The following is a 14,391-nucleotide window of genomic DNA, read 5'->3' as shown; positions in this document are numbered from 1 at the left end:
CCTGTGCGGTCCCCCCCCTTCCCTGTGCGTCCCCCCCCCTTCCCTGTGCGTCCCCCCCCCTTCCCTGTGCGTCCCCCCCCTTCCCTGTGCGTCCCCCCCCCTTCCCTGTGCGTCCCCCCCCCCTTCCCTGTGCGTCCCCCCCCCTTCCCTGTGCGTCCCCCCCCTTCCCTGTGCGTCCCCCCCCCTTCCCTGTGCGTCCCCCCCCCTTCCCTGTGCGTCCCCCCCCCTTCCCTGTGCGTCCCCCCCCCTTCCCTGTGCGTCCCCCCCCCTTCCCTGTGCGTCCCCCCCCTTCCCTGTGCGTCCCCCCCCCTTCCCTGTGCGTCCCCCCCCCTTCCCTGTGCGTCCCCCCCCCTTCCCTGTGCGTCCCCCCCCCTTCCCTGTGCGTCCCCCCCCCTTCCCTGTGCGTCCCCCCCCCTTCCCTGTGCGTCCCCCCCCTTCCCTGTGCGTCCCCCCCCCTTCCCTGTGCGTCCCCCCCCCTTCCCTGTGCGTCCCCCCCCCTTCCCTGTGCGTCCCCCCCCCTTCCCTGTGCGTCCCCCCCCCTTCCCTGTGCGTCCCCCCCCCTTCCCTGTGCGTCCCCCCCCTTCCCTGTGCGTCCCCCCCCCTTCCCTGTGCGTCCCCCCCCTTCCCTGTGCGTCCCCCCCCCTTCCCTGTGCGTCCCCCCCCCTTCCCTGTGCGTCCCCCCCCTTCCCTGTGCGTCCCCCCCCCTTCCCTGTGCGTCCCCCCCCCTTCCCTGTGCGTCCCCCCCCTTCCCTGTGCGTCCCCCCCCCTTCCCTGTGCGTCCCCCCCCCTTCCCTGTGCGTCCCCCCCCCTTCCCTGTGCGTCCCCCCCCCTTCCCTGTGCGTCCCCCCCCCTTCCCTGTGCGTCCCCCCCCCTTCCCTGTGCGTCCCCCCCCCCTTCCCTGTGCGTCCCCCCCCTTCCCTGTGCGTCCCCCCCCCTTCCCTGTGCGTCCCCCCCCCTTCCCTGTGCGTCCCCCCCCCTTCCCTGTGCGTCCCCCCCCCTTCCCTGTGCGTCCCCCCCCCTTCCCTGTGCGTCCCCCCCCCTTCCCTGTGCGTCCCCCCCCCTTCCCTGTGCGTCCCCCCCCCCTTCCCTGTGCGTCCCCCCCCCTTCCCTGTGCGTCCCCCCCCCTTCCCTGTGCGTCCCCCCCCCTTCCCTGTGCGTCCCCCCCCTTCCCTGTGCGTCCCCCCCCCTTCCCTGTGCGTCCCCCCCCTTCCCTGTGCGTCCCCCCCCTTCCCTGTGCGTCCCCCCCCCTTCCCTGTGCGTCCCCCCCCCTTCCCTGTGCGTCCCCCCCCCTTCCCTGTGCGTCCCCCCCCTTCCCTGTGCGTCCCCCCCCCTTCCCTGTGCGTCCCCCCCCCTTCCCTGTGCGTCCCCCCCCCTTCCCTGTGCGTCCCCCCCCCTTCCCTGTGCGTCCCCCCCCTTCCCTGTGCGTCCCCCCCCTTCCCTGTGCGTCCCCCCCCCTTCCCTGTGCGTCCCCCCCCTTCCCTGTGCGTCCCCCCCCCTTCCCTGTGCGTCCCCCCCCCTTCCCTGTGCGTCCCCCCCCCTTCCCTGTGCGTCCCCCCCCTTCCCTGTGCGTCCCCCCCCCTTCCCTGTGCGTCCCCCCCCCTTCCCTGTGCGTCCCCCCCCCTTCCCTGTGCGTCCCCCCCCCTTCCCTGTGCGTCCCCCCCCCTTCCCTGTGCGTCCCCCCCCCTTCCCTGTGCGTCCCCCCCCCCTTCCCTGTGCGTCCCCCCCCCTTCCCTGTGCGTCCCCCCCCCTTCCCTGTGCGTCCCCCCCCCTTCCCTGTGCGTCCCCCCCCCTTCCCTGTGCGTCCCCCCCCTTCCCTGTGCGTCCCCCCCCTTCCCTGTGCGTCCCCCCCCTTCCCTGTGCGTCCCCCCCCTTCCCTGTGCGTCCCCCCCCTTCCCTGTGCGTCCCCCCCTCCCTTCCCTGTGCGTCCCCCCCCCTTCCCTGTGCGTCCCCCCCCTTCCCTGTGCGTCCCCCCCCCTTCCCTGTGCGTCCCCCCCCCTTCCCTGTGCGTCCCCCCCTTCCCTGTGCGTCCCCCCCCCTTCCCTGTGCGTCCCCCCCCCTTCCCTGTGCGTCCCCCCCCCTTCCCTGTGCGTCCCCCCCCCTTCCCTGTGCGTCCCCCCCCTTCCTGTGCGTCCCCCCCCCTTCCCTGTGCGTCCCCCCCCCTTCCCTGTGCGTCCCCCCCCTGTCCCTGTGCGTCCCCCCCCCCTTCCCTGTGCGTCCCTCGCCTCCCGCCGGCCCCCCGGTGCCCCCCTCGCCCCGGTGCCCCCCTCGCCCTCCACCTCTCCCACTCAGTCTCTCCTTCCTCTCATTCTCCCTCTCTCTCTGTCTCTCCTTCCTGCCACTTCCCCAGGACTGGCAAGGTTATCGACAGCGTCGGCCGGACAATCAAACTGTACCCCGAGGTGGTTGAAGTCCTGCAAACTCTGAAGAGAGACAACATCCAGGTGGCAGCTGCCTCCCGGTGAGTCCTTGGCTGTGACCCAGCTCCCCCTTTCCCAAGATCTCTCCTACACACGCACGCATACAAACCGGAAACACAAAAGGGACGTGAACCCGGATGTGTACCACAAAGCAGACTTAAGAATCGCACAGTGTGCACATTAAGAGTTTATTTATTAGTGTCACAAGTCGGCTTACATTAACACTGCGGTGAAGTTACTGTGAAATTTGCCTAATTACCACACTCCGGCGCCTGTTCGGGTCACACTGAGGGAGAATTTAGCACGGCCCAATGACACCCTAACCAGCACGTCTTTCGGACTGTGGGAGGAAACCCACGCAGACACGGGGAGAATGTGCAAACTCCACACAGACAGTGACCCAGCCGGGAATCGAACCCGGGTCCCTGGTGTTGTGAGGCAGCAGTGCTAACCCACCAAGGGCTTTGGGTTTATGGTGAATCTGGACCTGAGCAGCTAAATCTGCCAGTGGAATCTCCCCTGGCCTTCCATGGTGTGATGAGATTCCTCACCAACTTCTAAGTCTTCACCCCGTGCACACTCAGGAGGCTGCTATGCCTCATCTTCTGTTCTCCCTGCTAAAAATAAACGCTACAATCTCTCCACATGTTCGGCCCAGTCCTTGCTTCTCTCATCGAACCCACCGACCACCCCGAACATAGCCATGGTGCTGCTAACTTGAAATTCTGTGAAATAAATCCACAATGTAAACGGGGAACTATAGCCCAGTGAGCTTAACATCGGTGCTGGGGAAGTTGCGAGAGTCCATTACCCGGAGTGGCACGGTGCTTGGCACTGCTGCCTCACAGCGCCAGGGACCTGGGTTCGATTCCCGGCTCGGGGTCACTGTCTGTGCGGAGTCTGCACATTCTCCCCGTGTCTGCGTGGGTTTCCACCGGGTGCTCCGGTTTCCTCCCACAGTCCAAAGATGCGCAGGTTAGGGTGCATTGGGCCGTGCAAAATTCTCCCAACGAGGGAACGGGCGTCGGAGTGTGGCAATTAGAGGATTTTCGCAACAACTTCATTGCAGTGTTAATGTGAGCTTACACGAATAAATAAACTTTTAATTCAAGGATTTCATAACTCAGCATTGGGAAGGCAGCGGTATAATCAGACAAAGGCAGCATGGGTTTACAAAAGGGAAATCATGCTCGACGAATCCACTGGAATTCTTGAGGATGTAACCAGTGGAGTTGACCGAGGAGAACCAGTGGATGTGGTTTAGTTAGACTTTCAGAAGGCTTTCGACAAGGTCTCAGATGGAAGACTAGTATGTAAAGTTAAAGCACGTGGGATTGCGGGTAATGTCTTGAGATGGATAGAAAGCTGGTTAGCAAACAGGAAGCAAAGAGTTGGCATAAATGGGTCATTTTCTGATTGGCAGTCAGTGACTAGTGGGGTTCCGCAGGGATCTGGGACCCCAATTGTTCACACTATATATTAATATTTGGAAGAGGGAACTGAATGTATTATCTCCAAATTTGCAGATGATACAAAGTTGGGTGGGAGTGTGAGCTGTGAGGAGGACGCAGAGATGCTTCAGCGTGATTTGGACAGGCTGAGTGTGAGAGAGAGAGCATGGCAGATGCAGTGTAAGTGGATAAATGTGAGGTTATCCACTTTGGTCGCAGTAATAGGAAGGCAGATTATTTGGATGGGTGTGAATTGAGAGAGGTGGATACTCAGCGAGACCTTGGCATCCTCACGCATCAGTCGCTGAAAGTAAGCGCACAGGTCCAGCAGGCAGTAAAGAAGGTAAATGGTATGTTGGCCTTCATAGTGAGAGGATTTGAGTACAGGGATAGGGATGTTTTGCTGCAATTGTACAGGGTGTTGGTGAGGCCACACCTGGAGTATTGTGTGCAGTTCTGGTGTCCCTATCTGAGGAAGGATGTCCTTGCTATAGAGGGAGCGCAGCGAAGGTTTACCAGGCTGATTCCTGGGATGGCAGGTCTGTCATATGAGGAGAGACTAAGTCGGTTAGGATTATATTCACTGGAGTTTAGAAGAGTGAGAGGGGATCTCATAGAAACTTATAAGATTCTAACAGGGTTAGAAACATAGAAAAACTACAGCACAAAACATGCCCTTCGGCCCCACAAGTTGTGCCGAACACATCCCTACCTTCTAGACCGACCTATAACCCTCCATCCTATTACGCTCCATGTACTCATCCAGGAGTCTCTTAAAAGACCCTATTGAGTTCGCCTCCACCACCACTGACGGCAGCCGATTCCACTCGCCCACCACCCTCTGAGTGAAAAACTTACTCCGAACATCTCCCCTGTACCTACCCCCCAGCACCCTAAACCTGTGTCCTCTCGTAGCAGCCATTTCCATCCTGGGAAAAAGCCTCTGAGAGTCCACCCGATCTATGCCTCTCAACATCTTATACACCTCTATTAGGTCTCCTCTCATCCTTCGTCTCTCCAAGGAGAAAAGACCGAGCTCCCTCAGCCTATCCTCATAAGGCCAATCCAGGCAACATCCTTGTAAATCTCCTCTGCACCCTTTCAATCTTTTCCACATCCTTCCTGTAATGAGGCGGCCAGAACTGAGCACAGTTCGGCAGGATAGATTCAGAAAGAATGTTCCCGATGATGGGGGGAGTCCAGAACTAGGGGCTCATAGTTTGAGGATAAGGGGTAAAACCTTTTAGGACTGAGGTGAGGAGAAATTTCTTCACCCAGAGGGTGGTGAATGTGTGGAATTCACTCTCACGGAAAGTAGTTGAGGCCAAAACATTGTGTGATTTCAAGAAGAAATTAGATATAGCTCTTGGGGCTGAAGGGATCGAGGGATATGGGGGGAAGGGGGGGGAATTAGGATATTGAATTCAATGACCAGCCATGATCATAATGAATGGTGGAGCAGGCTTGAAGGGCCGAATGGCCTCCTCCAGCTTCTAGTTTCTATGACTGTGTATCCCAGCACTGACGTGTGTGTGTGTCTGTCTCTCTCACGTCCCTTTCTCTCTCCATTCTCCCAGGACTGGCGAGATCGCGGGGGCCAATCAGCTCCTGAGCCTCTTCAATCTCGATGCCTACTTCATCCAGAAGGAAATATACCCAGGGTCGAAGGTCACGCACTTCGGAAGGTTGGTACTGGTGAGATTGAGCCCTCCTGAGTCAGGAGATGTGCAGGTGAGGTGGATTGGCCGTGCTAAATTGTCCCTTAGTGTCCAAAGATGTGCAGGTGAGGTGGATTGGCCGTGCTAAATTGCCCCTTAGTGTCCAAAGATGTGCAGATTTGGTGGATTGGCCGTGCTAAATTGTCCCTTAGTGTCCAAAGATGTGCAGATTTGGTGGATTGGCCGTGCTAAATTGTCCCTTAGTGTCCAAAGATGTGCAGATTTGGTGGATTGGCCGTGCTAAATTGCCCCTTAGTGTTCAAAGATGTGCAGATTTGGTGGATTGGCCGTGCTAAATTGCCCCTTAGTGTCCAAAGATGTGCAGATTTGGTGGATTGGCCGTGCTAAATTGTCCCTTAGTGTCTAAAGATGTGTAGGTTAGGTGGATTGGCCATGCTAAATTGTCCCTTAGTGTCTAAAGATGTGTAGGTTAGGTGGATTGGCTATGCTAAATTGCCCCTTAGTGTCCAAAGATGTGCAGATTTGGTGGATTGGCCGTGCTAAATTGTCCCTTAGTGTCCAAAGATGTGCAGATTTGGTGGATTGGCCGTGCTAAATTGTCCCTTAGTGTCCAAAGATGTGCAGATTTGGTGGATTGGCCGTGCTAAATTGCCCCTTAGTGTTCAAAGATGTGCAGATTTGGTGGATTGGCCGTGCTAAATTGCCCCTTAGTGTCCAAAGATGTGCAGATTTGGTGGATTGGCCGTGCTAAATTGTCCCTTAGTGTCTAAAGATGTGTAGGTTAGGTGGATTGGCCATGCTAAATTGTCCCTTAGTGTCTAAAGATGTGTAGGTTAGGTGGATTGGCTATGCTAAATTGCCCCTTAGTGTCTAAAGATGTGCAGATTTGGTGGATTGGCTATGCTAAATTGCCCCTTAGTGTCTAAAGATGTGCAGATTTGGTGGATTGGCTATGCTAAATTGCCCCTTAGTGTCAAGGGGACGAGCAGGGTATGTATGGGGTTAGGGAGATAGGGCCTTGGTGGAATTATCGTTGGCGCAGACTCGATGGGCCGAATGGCCTCCTTCCGCACTGTAGGGATTCTATGAAATGTTTATCCACCTCCGCTTTAAATACTTCCAATGATCCAACTTCCAACACTCTTGTGACACGAATAAATAAACATAGAAGATGGGAGCAGGAGGCGGACATTTGTCCCTTTGAGCCCCTGCTCCGCCATTAATTACGATCATGGCTGATCGTCCAACTCAGTAGCCTAATCCTGCTTTCTCCCCATAACCTTTGACCCCATTCGCCCCCAAGTGCTGTATCCAGCCGCCTCTTGAATACATTCCATGTTTTGGCATCAACGACTTTGGGTGGTAAAGAAATGTTTCCTCACCTCCGTCCTAAATGGTCTACCCTGAATCCTCAGACTGTAAACTCTCTCTCTCTCTCTTCCCTGTCTGATTCAGGCTCAAACAGCAGACTGGGCTCCAGTATTCCGAGATGATATTCTTCGATGATGAACGGCGGAATATCGTGGACGTCGGGAAGTTAGGTAAACGTGGGTGGCACGGTGGTTAGCACTGCTACCTCACAGCGCCAGGGACCCGGGTTCGATTCCCAGCCTCGGGTCACTGTCTGCGTGGAGTTTGCACATTCTCCCCGTGTCTGCGTGGGTTTCCTCCCAGTCTGAAAGACCTGCTGGTTAGGGTGCATTGGCCGTGCTAAATTCTCCCTCAGTGTAACCCGAACAGGCGCCGGAGTGTGGTGACTAGGGGATTTTCACAGTAACTTCATTGCAGTGTTAATGTAAGCCGACTTGTGACACTAATAAATAAACTTTACTAAGTGAGAGATTCTTTAATTCTTTCCTCTGGACCCCAACAGAACAACACACACCCCCCTCCCTCCTCACCAATGCAGCAACCTGGGCACACACCGGGGAAGTGTTGGGAATATTTACCAAAACAAGCCATTCCGCAGTGTGTGACACCTTGTGCTGGCCTCCTCCTATCCTCCCCCCCCAGACCCCCATCATCACCATAATCTCCTTGTCTCTCCCTCCCCTTCCGAGGGAGAAGACTGCCTAGCTTCTTTTTAAGTTTATTTATTAGTGTACAAGTTGATTCACATTGGAGTGTTAATGAAGTTACTCTGGAAACCCCTCGTCTCCACACTCCGGCGCCTGTTCGGGTTACACTGAGGGAGAATTTAGCACGGCCCAATGCACCCTAACCAGCACGTCTTTGGATTCTGGGAGGAAACCCACGCAGGGTTTAAAAGTAGGCCGCACCTTTGAGCGGGCAGCGTCGTTAGCGGGCAGTGGAGTGAGCAGGGGACAGAGTGAGAGCTAAAAGGGCTTTGGCTCACAGGGCTTCGGCGAGGAAGGTTGTTTGTTTGTTTTTCTTCGGTTACACCCCCTTTTTGTTTTATCCCCAAAACTAAAAAGGACATGGCTGGTATGAGTGGGAGGCCAGTATACTGCATTCGGTGTGGGATGTGGGAGTTCCTGGAGACAACTTGCCTCCCGGAAGTCCATATCTGTGCCAGATGTGTGGAACTGCATCTCCTGAAGGATCGTGTCAGGGAGCTGGAGCTGAGGCTCGATGAACTCAGTTTAGTTAGGGAAAATGAGAGAGTAATAGATAAAAGTTATAGTCAGGTAGTGACACCAGGGTCTCGGAAGGAAGACACATGGGTCACGGTTAGGAGGGGTAATAGTCAGAAAGGTGATGTGCCAGAAAGCACCCCAGTGGCAGTCTCCCATAAGAGAAAGGGATGGGCATCAGATGGGAGAAGGGAAGGGAGTGAGCAGTCTGTGGAGGGATCCCCTGTGGTTGTCCCCCTCCACAATAGGTATATTGTTTTGGATTCTGTGGAGGGGGATGACCCTCCAGGGGTAAGCCACGAGGACCAGATCGCCTCCACGGAGACAGGCTCAAGGGTCCGGAAGGGAAAGAAGGGGTTTAGGAGAGCGATAGTTGTGGGGGACGCAATAGTTAGAGGCACGGACAGGCGCTTCTGTGGGACTGAACGAGAATTCAGGATGGTAGTCTGCCTCCCTGGTGCCGGGGTACTGGGTGTCTCCGAGAGGGTAGGAAGCATATTTAAAAAGGAAGGTAGTCAAACGGATGTGATTGTACACATTGGGGGAAATGATGTAGGTAGGAAGAGCAGGGGGGTCATACGAGAGAAATTCAGGGAGTTGGGTGCTAGGCTAAAAAGTAAGACCTCCAGGGTAGCAATCTCTGGACTGCTCCCGGTGCCTAGTGCAAGTGAGGCTCGGAACAGGGAGATTCTACAGTTGAACGCGTGGCTAAAGGACTGGTGCAAGAGGGAGGGTTTTAAATTCATAGATAACTGGGAAATCTTCAAGTCAGGATGGCAACTGTACAGAAAGGATGGGTTACACCTTAACTGGAAGGGAGCAAATATCCTGGCTGGGAGTTTTGCTAGAGTGTTTCGGCAGGATTTAAACTAGTGTGGCAGGGGGGTGGGGAACAAAACAGGAGGTCAGTAAATACTGAGGCTGGGGTCGAGCTGGGGGCCGGGGCAAGGCTAGCTAAGAAGAGGAGCACTCTGGAGGAGGAGGACCTGACTGGGCCTGGAGGTCTGGAGTGCATCTGCTTCAATGCGAGGAGTGTAACGGGTAAAACAGACGAACTTAGGGCCTTAATGCTTGTGCGGAATTTGGATGTGGTTGCGGTGACAGAAACTTGGTTAAAAGGACAGGACTGGCAGCTGAATATTCCGGGGTATAAGTGTTTTAGGCGAGACAGAGGAGGGGCTAAAAAAAGTGGGGGAGTAGCGATATTAGTTAAGGAGCATATTACCACGGTGCAGAGGGTAGACAACTTAGAGGGGTCATGTACTGAGTCGCTGTGGGTGGAACTCAGAAACAGGAAGGGTGCAGTCACTATGCTGGGGGTGTACTACAGACCACCCAACAGCCCACGGGAAGTGGAGGAAAGGATATGTCAGGAGATTCTGGATAGGTGCAGAAAACATAGGGTTGTTGTAGTGGGGGACTTTAATTTCCCTGGCACAGACTGGAAAGTGCTCAGAGCTGGGGGACCGGATGGGGAGGAATTTGTAAAATGCGTACTGGAAGGTTCTTTGGAACAGTATGTAGATAGCCCGACTAGAGAGGGGGCTATACTGGACCTAGTTCTGGGAAATGAGCCCGGCCAGGTCGTCAAAGTTTCGGTAGGGGAACATGTGGCAAATAGTGACCACAACTCTGTTAACTTTAGGATAGTAATGGACAAGGATGAGTGCTGTCCTACGGGCAGGGTGCTAAATTGGGGGAAGGCTGACTATAGCCGGATTAGGCAGGAATTGGTGGATGTTGATTGGGAGAGGATGTTCGAGGGTAAGTCCGCGTCTGGCATGTGGGAGTCTTTTAAGGAACTATTGATAAGGCTGCAGGATAGGCATGTGCCTGTAAAAAGGAAAGATAGGAAAGGTAGGATTCGAGAGCCGTGGATAACCAGGGAAATTGAGGATCTGATTAAAATGAAAAGGGAGGCGTACGTTAAGTCCAGGCAACTAAAAACAGATGGAGCTCTGGAGGAATACAGAGAGAGTAGGAAATAACTCAAACGGGGAGTTAGAAGGGCAAAAAGAGGTCACGAGATGTTCTTGGCAGGCAGGATTAAGGAGAATCCTAAGGCATTCTATTCATACGTTAGGAACAAAAGAGTTGTCAGGGAGAAAATCGGACCTCTCAGGGACAAAGGAGGGGAATTATGCTTAGAACCCAAGGGAATAGGGGAGATCCTAAATGAATACTTTACATCGGTATTCACGAAGGAGAGGGGCGTGTTAACCGGGAGTGTCTCGGAGGGAGGTGTTGACCCGTTAGAGAAAATCTCCATTACAAGAGAGGAAGTGTTAGGTTTTTTAGGGAACATTAAAACTGACAAAGCCCCAGGGAGTGATGGCATCTATCCTCGACTGCTCAGGGAGACGAGAGGTGAAATTGCTGGGCCTCTGACGGAAATCTTTGTCACTTCTTTGGACACAGGTGAGGTCCCTGAGGATTGGAGGATAGCAAATGTGGTCCCGTTGTTTAAGAAGGGTAGCAGGGATAACCCAGGAAATTATAGGTCGGCGAGCTTGACGTCCGTGGTAGGGAAGTTGTTGGAGAGGATTCTTAGAGACAGGATGTATGTGCATTTAGAACGGAACAATCTCATTAGTGACAGACTGCATGGTTTTGTAAGAGGGAGGTCGTGCCTTACAAATTTGGTGGAGTTTTTTGAGGAAGTGACAAAAACGGTTGATGAAGGAAGGGCCGTGGATGTCGTCTATATGGATTTCAGTAAGGCATTTGACAAAGTCCCACATGGCAGGTTGGTTAAGAAGGTTAAGGCTCATGGGATACAAGGAGAAGTGGCTAGATGGGTGGAGAACTGGCTTGGCCATAGGAGACAGAGGGTAGTGGTCGAAGGGTCTTTTTCCGGCTGGAGGTCTGTGACCAGTGGTGTTCCGCAGGGCTCTGTACTGGGACCTCTGCTATTTGTGATATATATAAATGATTTGGAAGAAGGTGTAACTGGTGTAATCAGCAAGTTTGCGGATGACACGAAGATGGCTGGAATTGCGGATAGCGAAGAGCATTGTCGGGCAATACAGCAGGATATAGATAGGCTGGAAAATTGGGCGGAGAGGTGGCAGATGGAATTTAATCCGGATAAATGCGAAGTGATGCATTTTGGAAGAAATAATGTAGGGAGGAGTTATACAATAAATGGCAGAGTCATCAGGAGTATAGAAACACAGAGGGACCTGGGTGTGCAAGTCCACAAATCCTTGAAGGTGGCAACACAGGTGGAGAAGGTGGTGAAAAAGGCATATGGTATGCTTGCCTTTATAGGACGGGGTATAGAGTATAAAAGCTGGAGTCTGATGATGCAGCTGTATAGAACGCTGGTTAGGCCACATTTGGAGTACTGCATCCAGTTCTGGTCGCCGCACTACCAGAAGGACGTGGAGGCATTGGAGAGAGTGCAGAGAAGGTTTACCAGGATGTTGCCTGGTATGGAGGGTCTTAGCTATGAGGAGAGATTGGGTAGACTGGGGTTGTTCTCCTTGGAAAGACGGAGAATGAGGGGAGATCTAATAGAGGTATACAAGATTATGAAGGGTATAGATAGGGTGAACAGTGGGAAGCTTTTTCCCAGGTCGGAGGTGACGATCACGAGGGGTCACGGGCTCAAGCTGAGAGGGGCGAAGGATAACTCAGATATCAGAGGGACGTTTTTTACACACAGGGTGGTGGGGGCCTGGAATGCGCTGCCAAGTAGGGTGGTGGAGGCAGGCACGCTGACATCGTTTAAGACTTACCTGGATAGTCACATGAGCAGCCTGGGAATGGAGGGATACAAACGATTGGTCTAGTTGGACCAAGGAGCGGCACAGGCTTGGAGGGCCGAAGGGCCTGTTTCCTGTGCTGTACTGTTCTTTGTTCTTTGTTGACACGGGGAGGACGTGCAGACTCCGCACAGTGACCCAAGCTGGGAATCGAACCCAGGTCCCTGGAGCTGAGAGGCAGCAGTGGTACCTTCCCTTATCAGCGGTGATACCGTTCGACCCCGTCATTTCCCCATCGGTCGCGGGTCCCAAGTTCTCTCAGCTCTCTGGGAAAGATCTCTCTCTTCTTCCCCCCCCCCCCCCCCCCTCACAGTCCTGCCTCACAGCCGTCTCCCTCTTTTCTAGGTGTGCTGTGCATCCACGTCCCTGACGGGATGACTATGAGTCTGCTGAAGGAGGGACTGGAGAGGTTCGCGGGCTCGAGGAACGCTCGGAGCTGAGGCCGGTTGTCAAGGGGACCAGTCGTAGCTCAAGATGTAGATTTTTTAATGTTGTATTTAAAACGTGCGCTGGACAACGCAGTGCGAGCCCTGCTGAACGTTCCGGCCGTTTACCATGGTGCATCTCTCAGGGACGTCAAATGTTTTGGAACAGTCTCTCTCTCCCCGTTCCCCTCCTCAAATCAAACACCTCGACATCCATTCTCAAAGCAGAATGCCCCAGCTTGTGCGCTGGACACGGCATGACCCTGGCGGGTCAAGGGTCAGTACCTGTCCTCGTCTTCATCTCCATAGAACCATAGAGAATTACAGCTCAGAAACAGGCCCTTTGGCCCTTCTTGTCTGTGCCAAACCATTTTATGCCGAGTCCCACTGACCTGCACTTGGACCATATCCCTCCACACCCCTCTCATCCATGAACCCGTCCAAGTTTTTCTTAAATGTTAAAAGTGACCCCGCATTTACCACTTTATCCGGCAGCTCATTCCACACTCCCACCACTCTCTGCGTGAAGAAGCCCCCCCTAATATTCCCTTTAAACTTTTCTCCTTTCACCCTTAACCCATGCCCTCTGGTTTTTTTCTCCCCGAGCCTCAGCGGAAAAAGCCTGCTTGCATTCACTCTATCTATACCCATCAAAATCTTACACACCTCTATCAAATCTCCCTTCAATCTTCAACACTCCAGGGAATAAAGTCCCAACCTATTCAATCTCTCTCTCTGTAACAATGGCCTATCTGTATTTTGAAGTAAAAGAAAACAAAAAAAAGTTGTTCGCCTGTGGAAAAAGATGGAGTCGAGGTGCCCTGCAGTCAAAATCTTTAAGGTTTTATTCTCTTCAGAGGGATCGTGGAGTTCAAGCCCGTAATTCTCTGAAAGCGGCCACACAAGTAGATAGGGTAAAGAAAGCGTACGGCACGCTTGCCTTTATATTGGTCGGGGCATCGAACACAAGAGTCAGGATGTCATAAAGCTGCAACATCAAACTTTGGTGAGGCCGCGCTCAGGAGGAGTGTGTTCAATTCTGGTCGCCACGTTACAGGAAGGATCACTGTCTGTGTGCAGTTTAGATGTTCTCACTGTGTCTGCGTAGGTTTCCTCCCACAATCTAAAGATGTGCAGGTTAGGTGGATTGGCCGTACTAAATGGTTATGAGCTGAGTGGGAGGGGGGTGGAGTGGGAGGGGGGTGGTGTGGGGAGGGGGGTGGAGTGGGAGGGGGGTGGAGTGGGAGGGGGGTGGTGTGGGGAGGGGGGTGGAGTGGGAGGGGGGTGGAGTGGGAGGGGGGTGGAGTGGGAGGGGGGTGGTGTGGGGAGGGGGGTGGAGTGGGAGGGGGGTGGAGTGGGAGGGGGGTGGTGTGGGGAGGGGGGTGGAGTGGGGAGGGGGGTGGAGTGGGAGGGGGGTGGAGTGGGGAGGGCAGGGGGAAAAGCGATGAAGAGAAGAAGGGAAGGGAACAGGACTCTGAGAGACCCCAGATGGGACAGGATCTTACTGTGGACAGAGTCAGCCCTCCCGACATGACAATGGTGGCCACAGTTGAAAAATATACCTCATTGGCTGTGAAGTCTCCTACGGGTCGTGACAGTGCTGAATAAACATTTATCCTCCCCGCCCCCCCCCCCTCACGCGCACGTCTCCTCGCCTCCCCCCACCCCCCAATCATCTCATTGTTACAGTGAGGGGGTGTCGGGTATATCAGAGTGTGTTACAGTGAGGGGGTGTGGGGATATCAGAGAGTGTTACAGTGAGGGGGTGTGGGGTATATCAGAGAGTGTTACAGTGAGGGGGTGTGGGGTATATCAGAGTGTTACAGTGAGGGGGTGTGGGGTATATCAGAGTGTGTTACAGTGAGGGGGTGTGGGATATATCAGAGAGTGTTACAGTGAGGGGGTGTGGGGTATATCAGAGTGTGTTACAGTGAGGGGGTGTGGGTTATATCAGAGAGTGTTACAGTGAGGGGGTGTGGGGTATATCAGAGAGTGTTACAGTGAGGGGGTGTGGGGTATATCAGAGTGTTACAGTGAGGGGGTGTGGGGTATATCAGA

The 14,391-nt window shown here is 54.4% G+C and overlaps 1 protein-coding gene across 1 annotated transcript; it reads left to right on the top strand.

Moving 5' to 3' along the window:
- Positions 1-2,347: 2,347 nt before the first annotated feature.
- On the top strand, positions 2,348-14,066 carry mdp1 (magnesium dependent phosphatase 1; the record flags this gene model as incomplete). The annotated part of the gene is made up of 5 exons (XM_078206385.1): positions 2,348-2,458; positions 5,446-5,553; positions 7,003-7,088; positions 12,254-13,524; positions 13,776-14,066. Coding segments are annotated over 4 exons (400 nt in total), but the record flags the coding sequence as incomplete, so codon positions are not given.
- Positions 14,067-14,391: the final 325 nt, after the last annotated feature.

The sequence above is a fragment of the Mustelus asterias genome, unplaced genomic scaffold, assembly GCF_964213995.1.
Source record: "Mustelus asterias unplaced genomic scaffold, sMusAst1.hap1.1 HAP1_SCAFFOLD_1471, whole genome shotgun sequence".
Classification (NCBI taxonomy): Eukaryota; Metazoa; Chordata; class Chondrichthyes; order Carcharhiniformes; family Triakidae; genus Mustelus; species Mustelus asterias.
The sequence above is the reverse complement of the archived record's forward strand: the minus strand, read 5'-3'. Positions and strand labels throughout refer to the sequence as shown.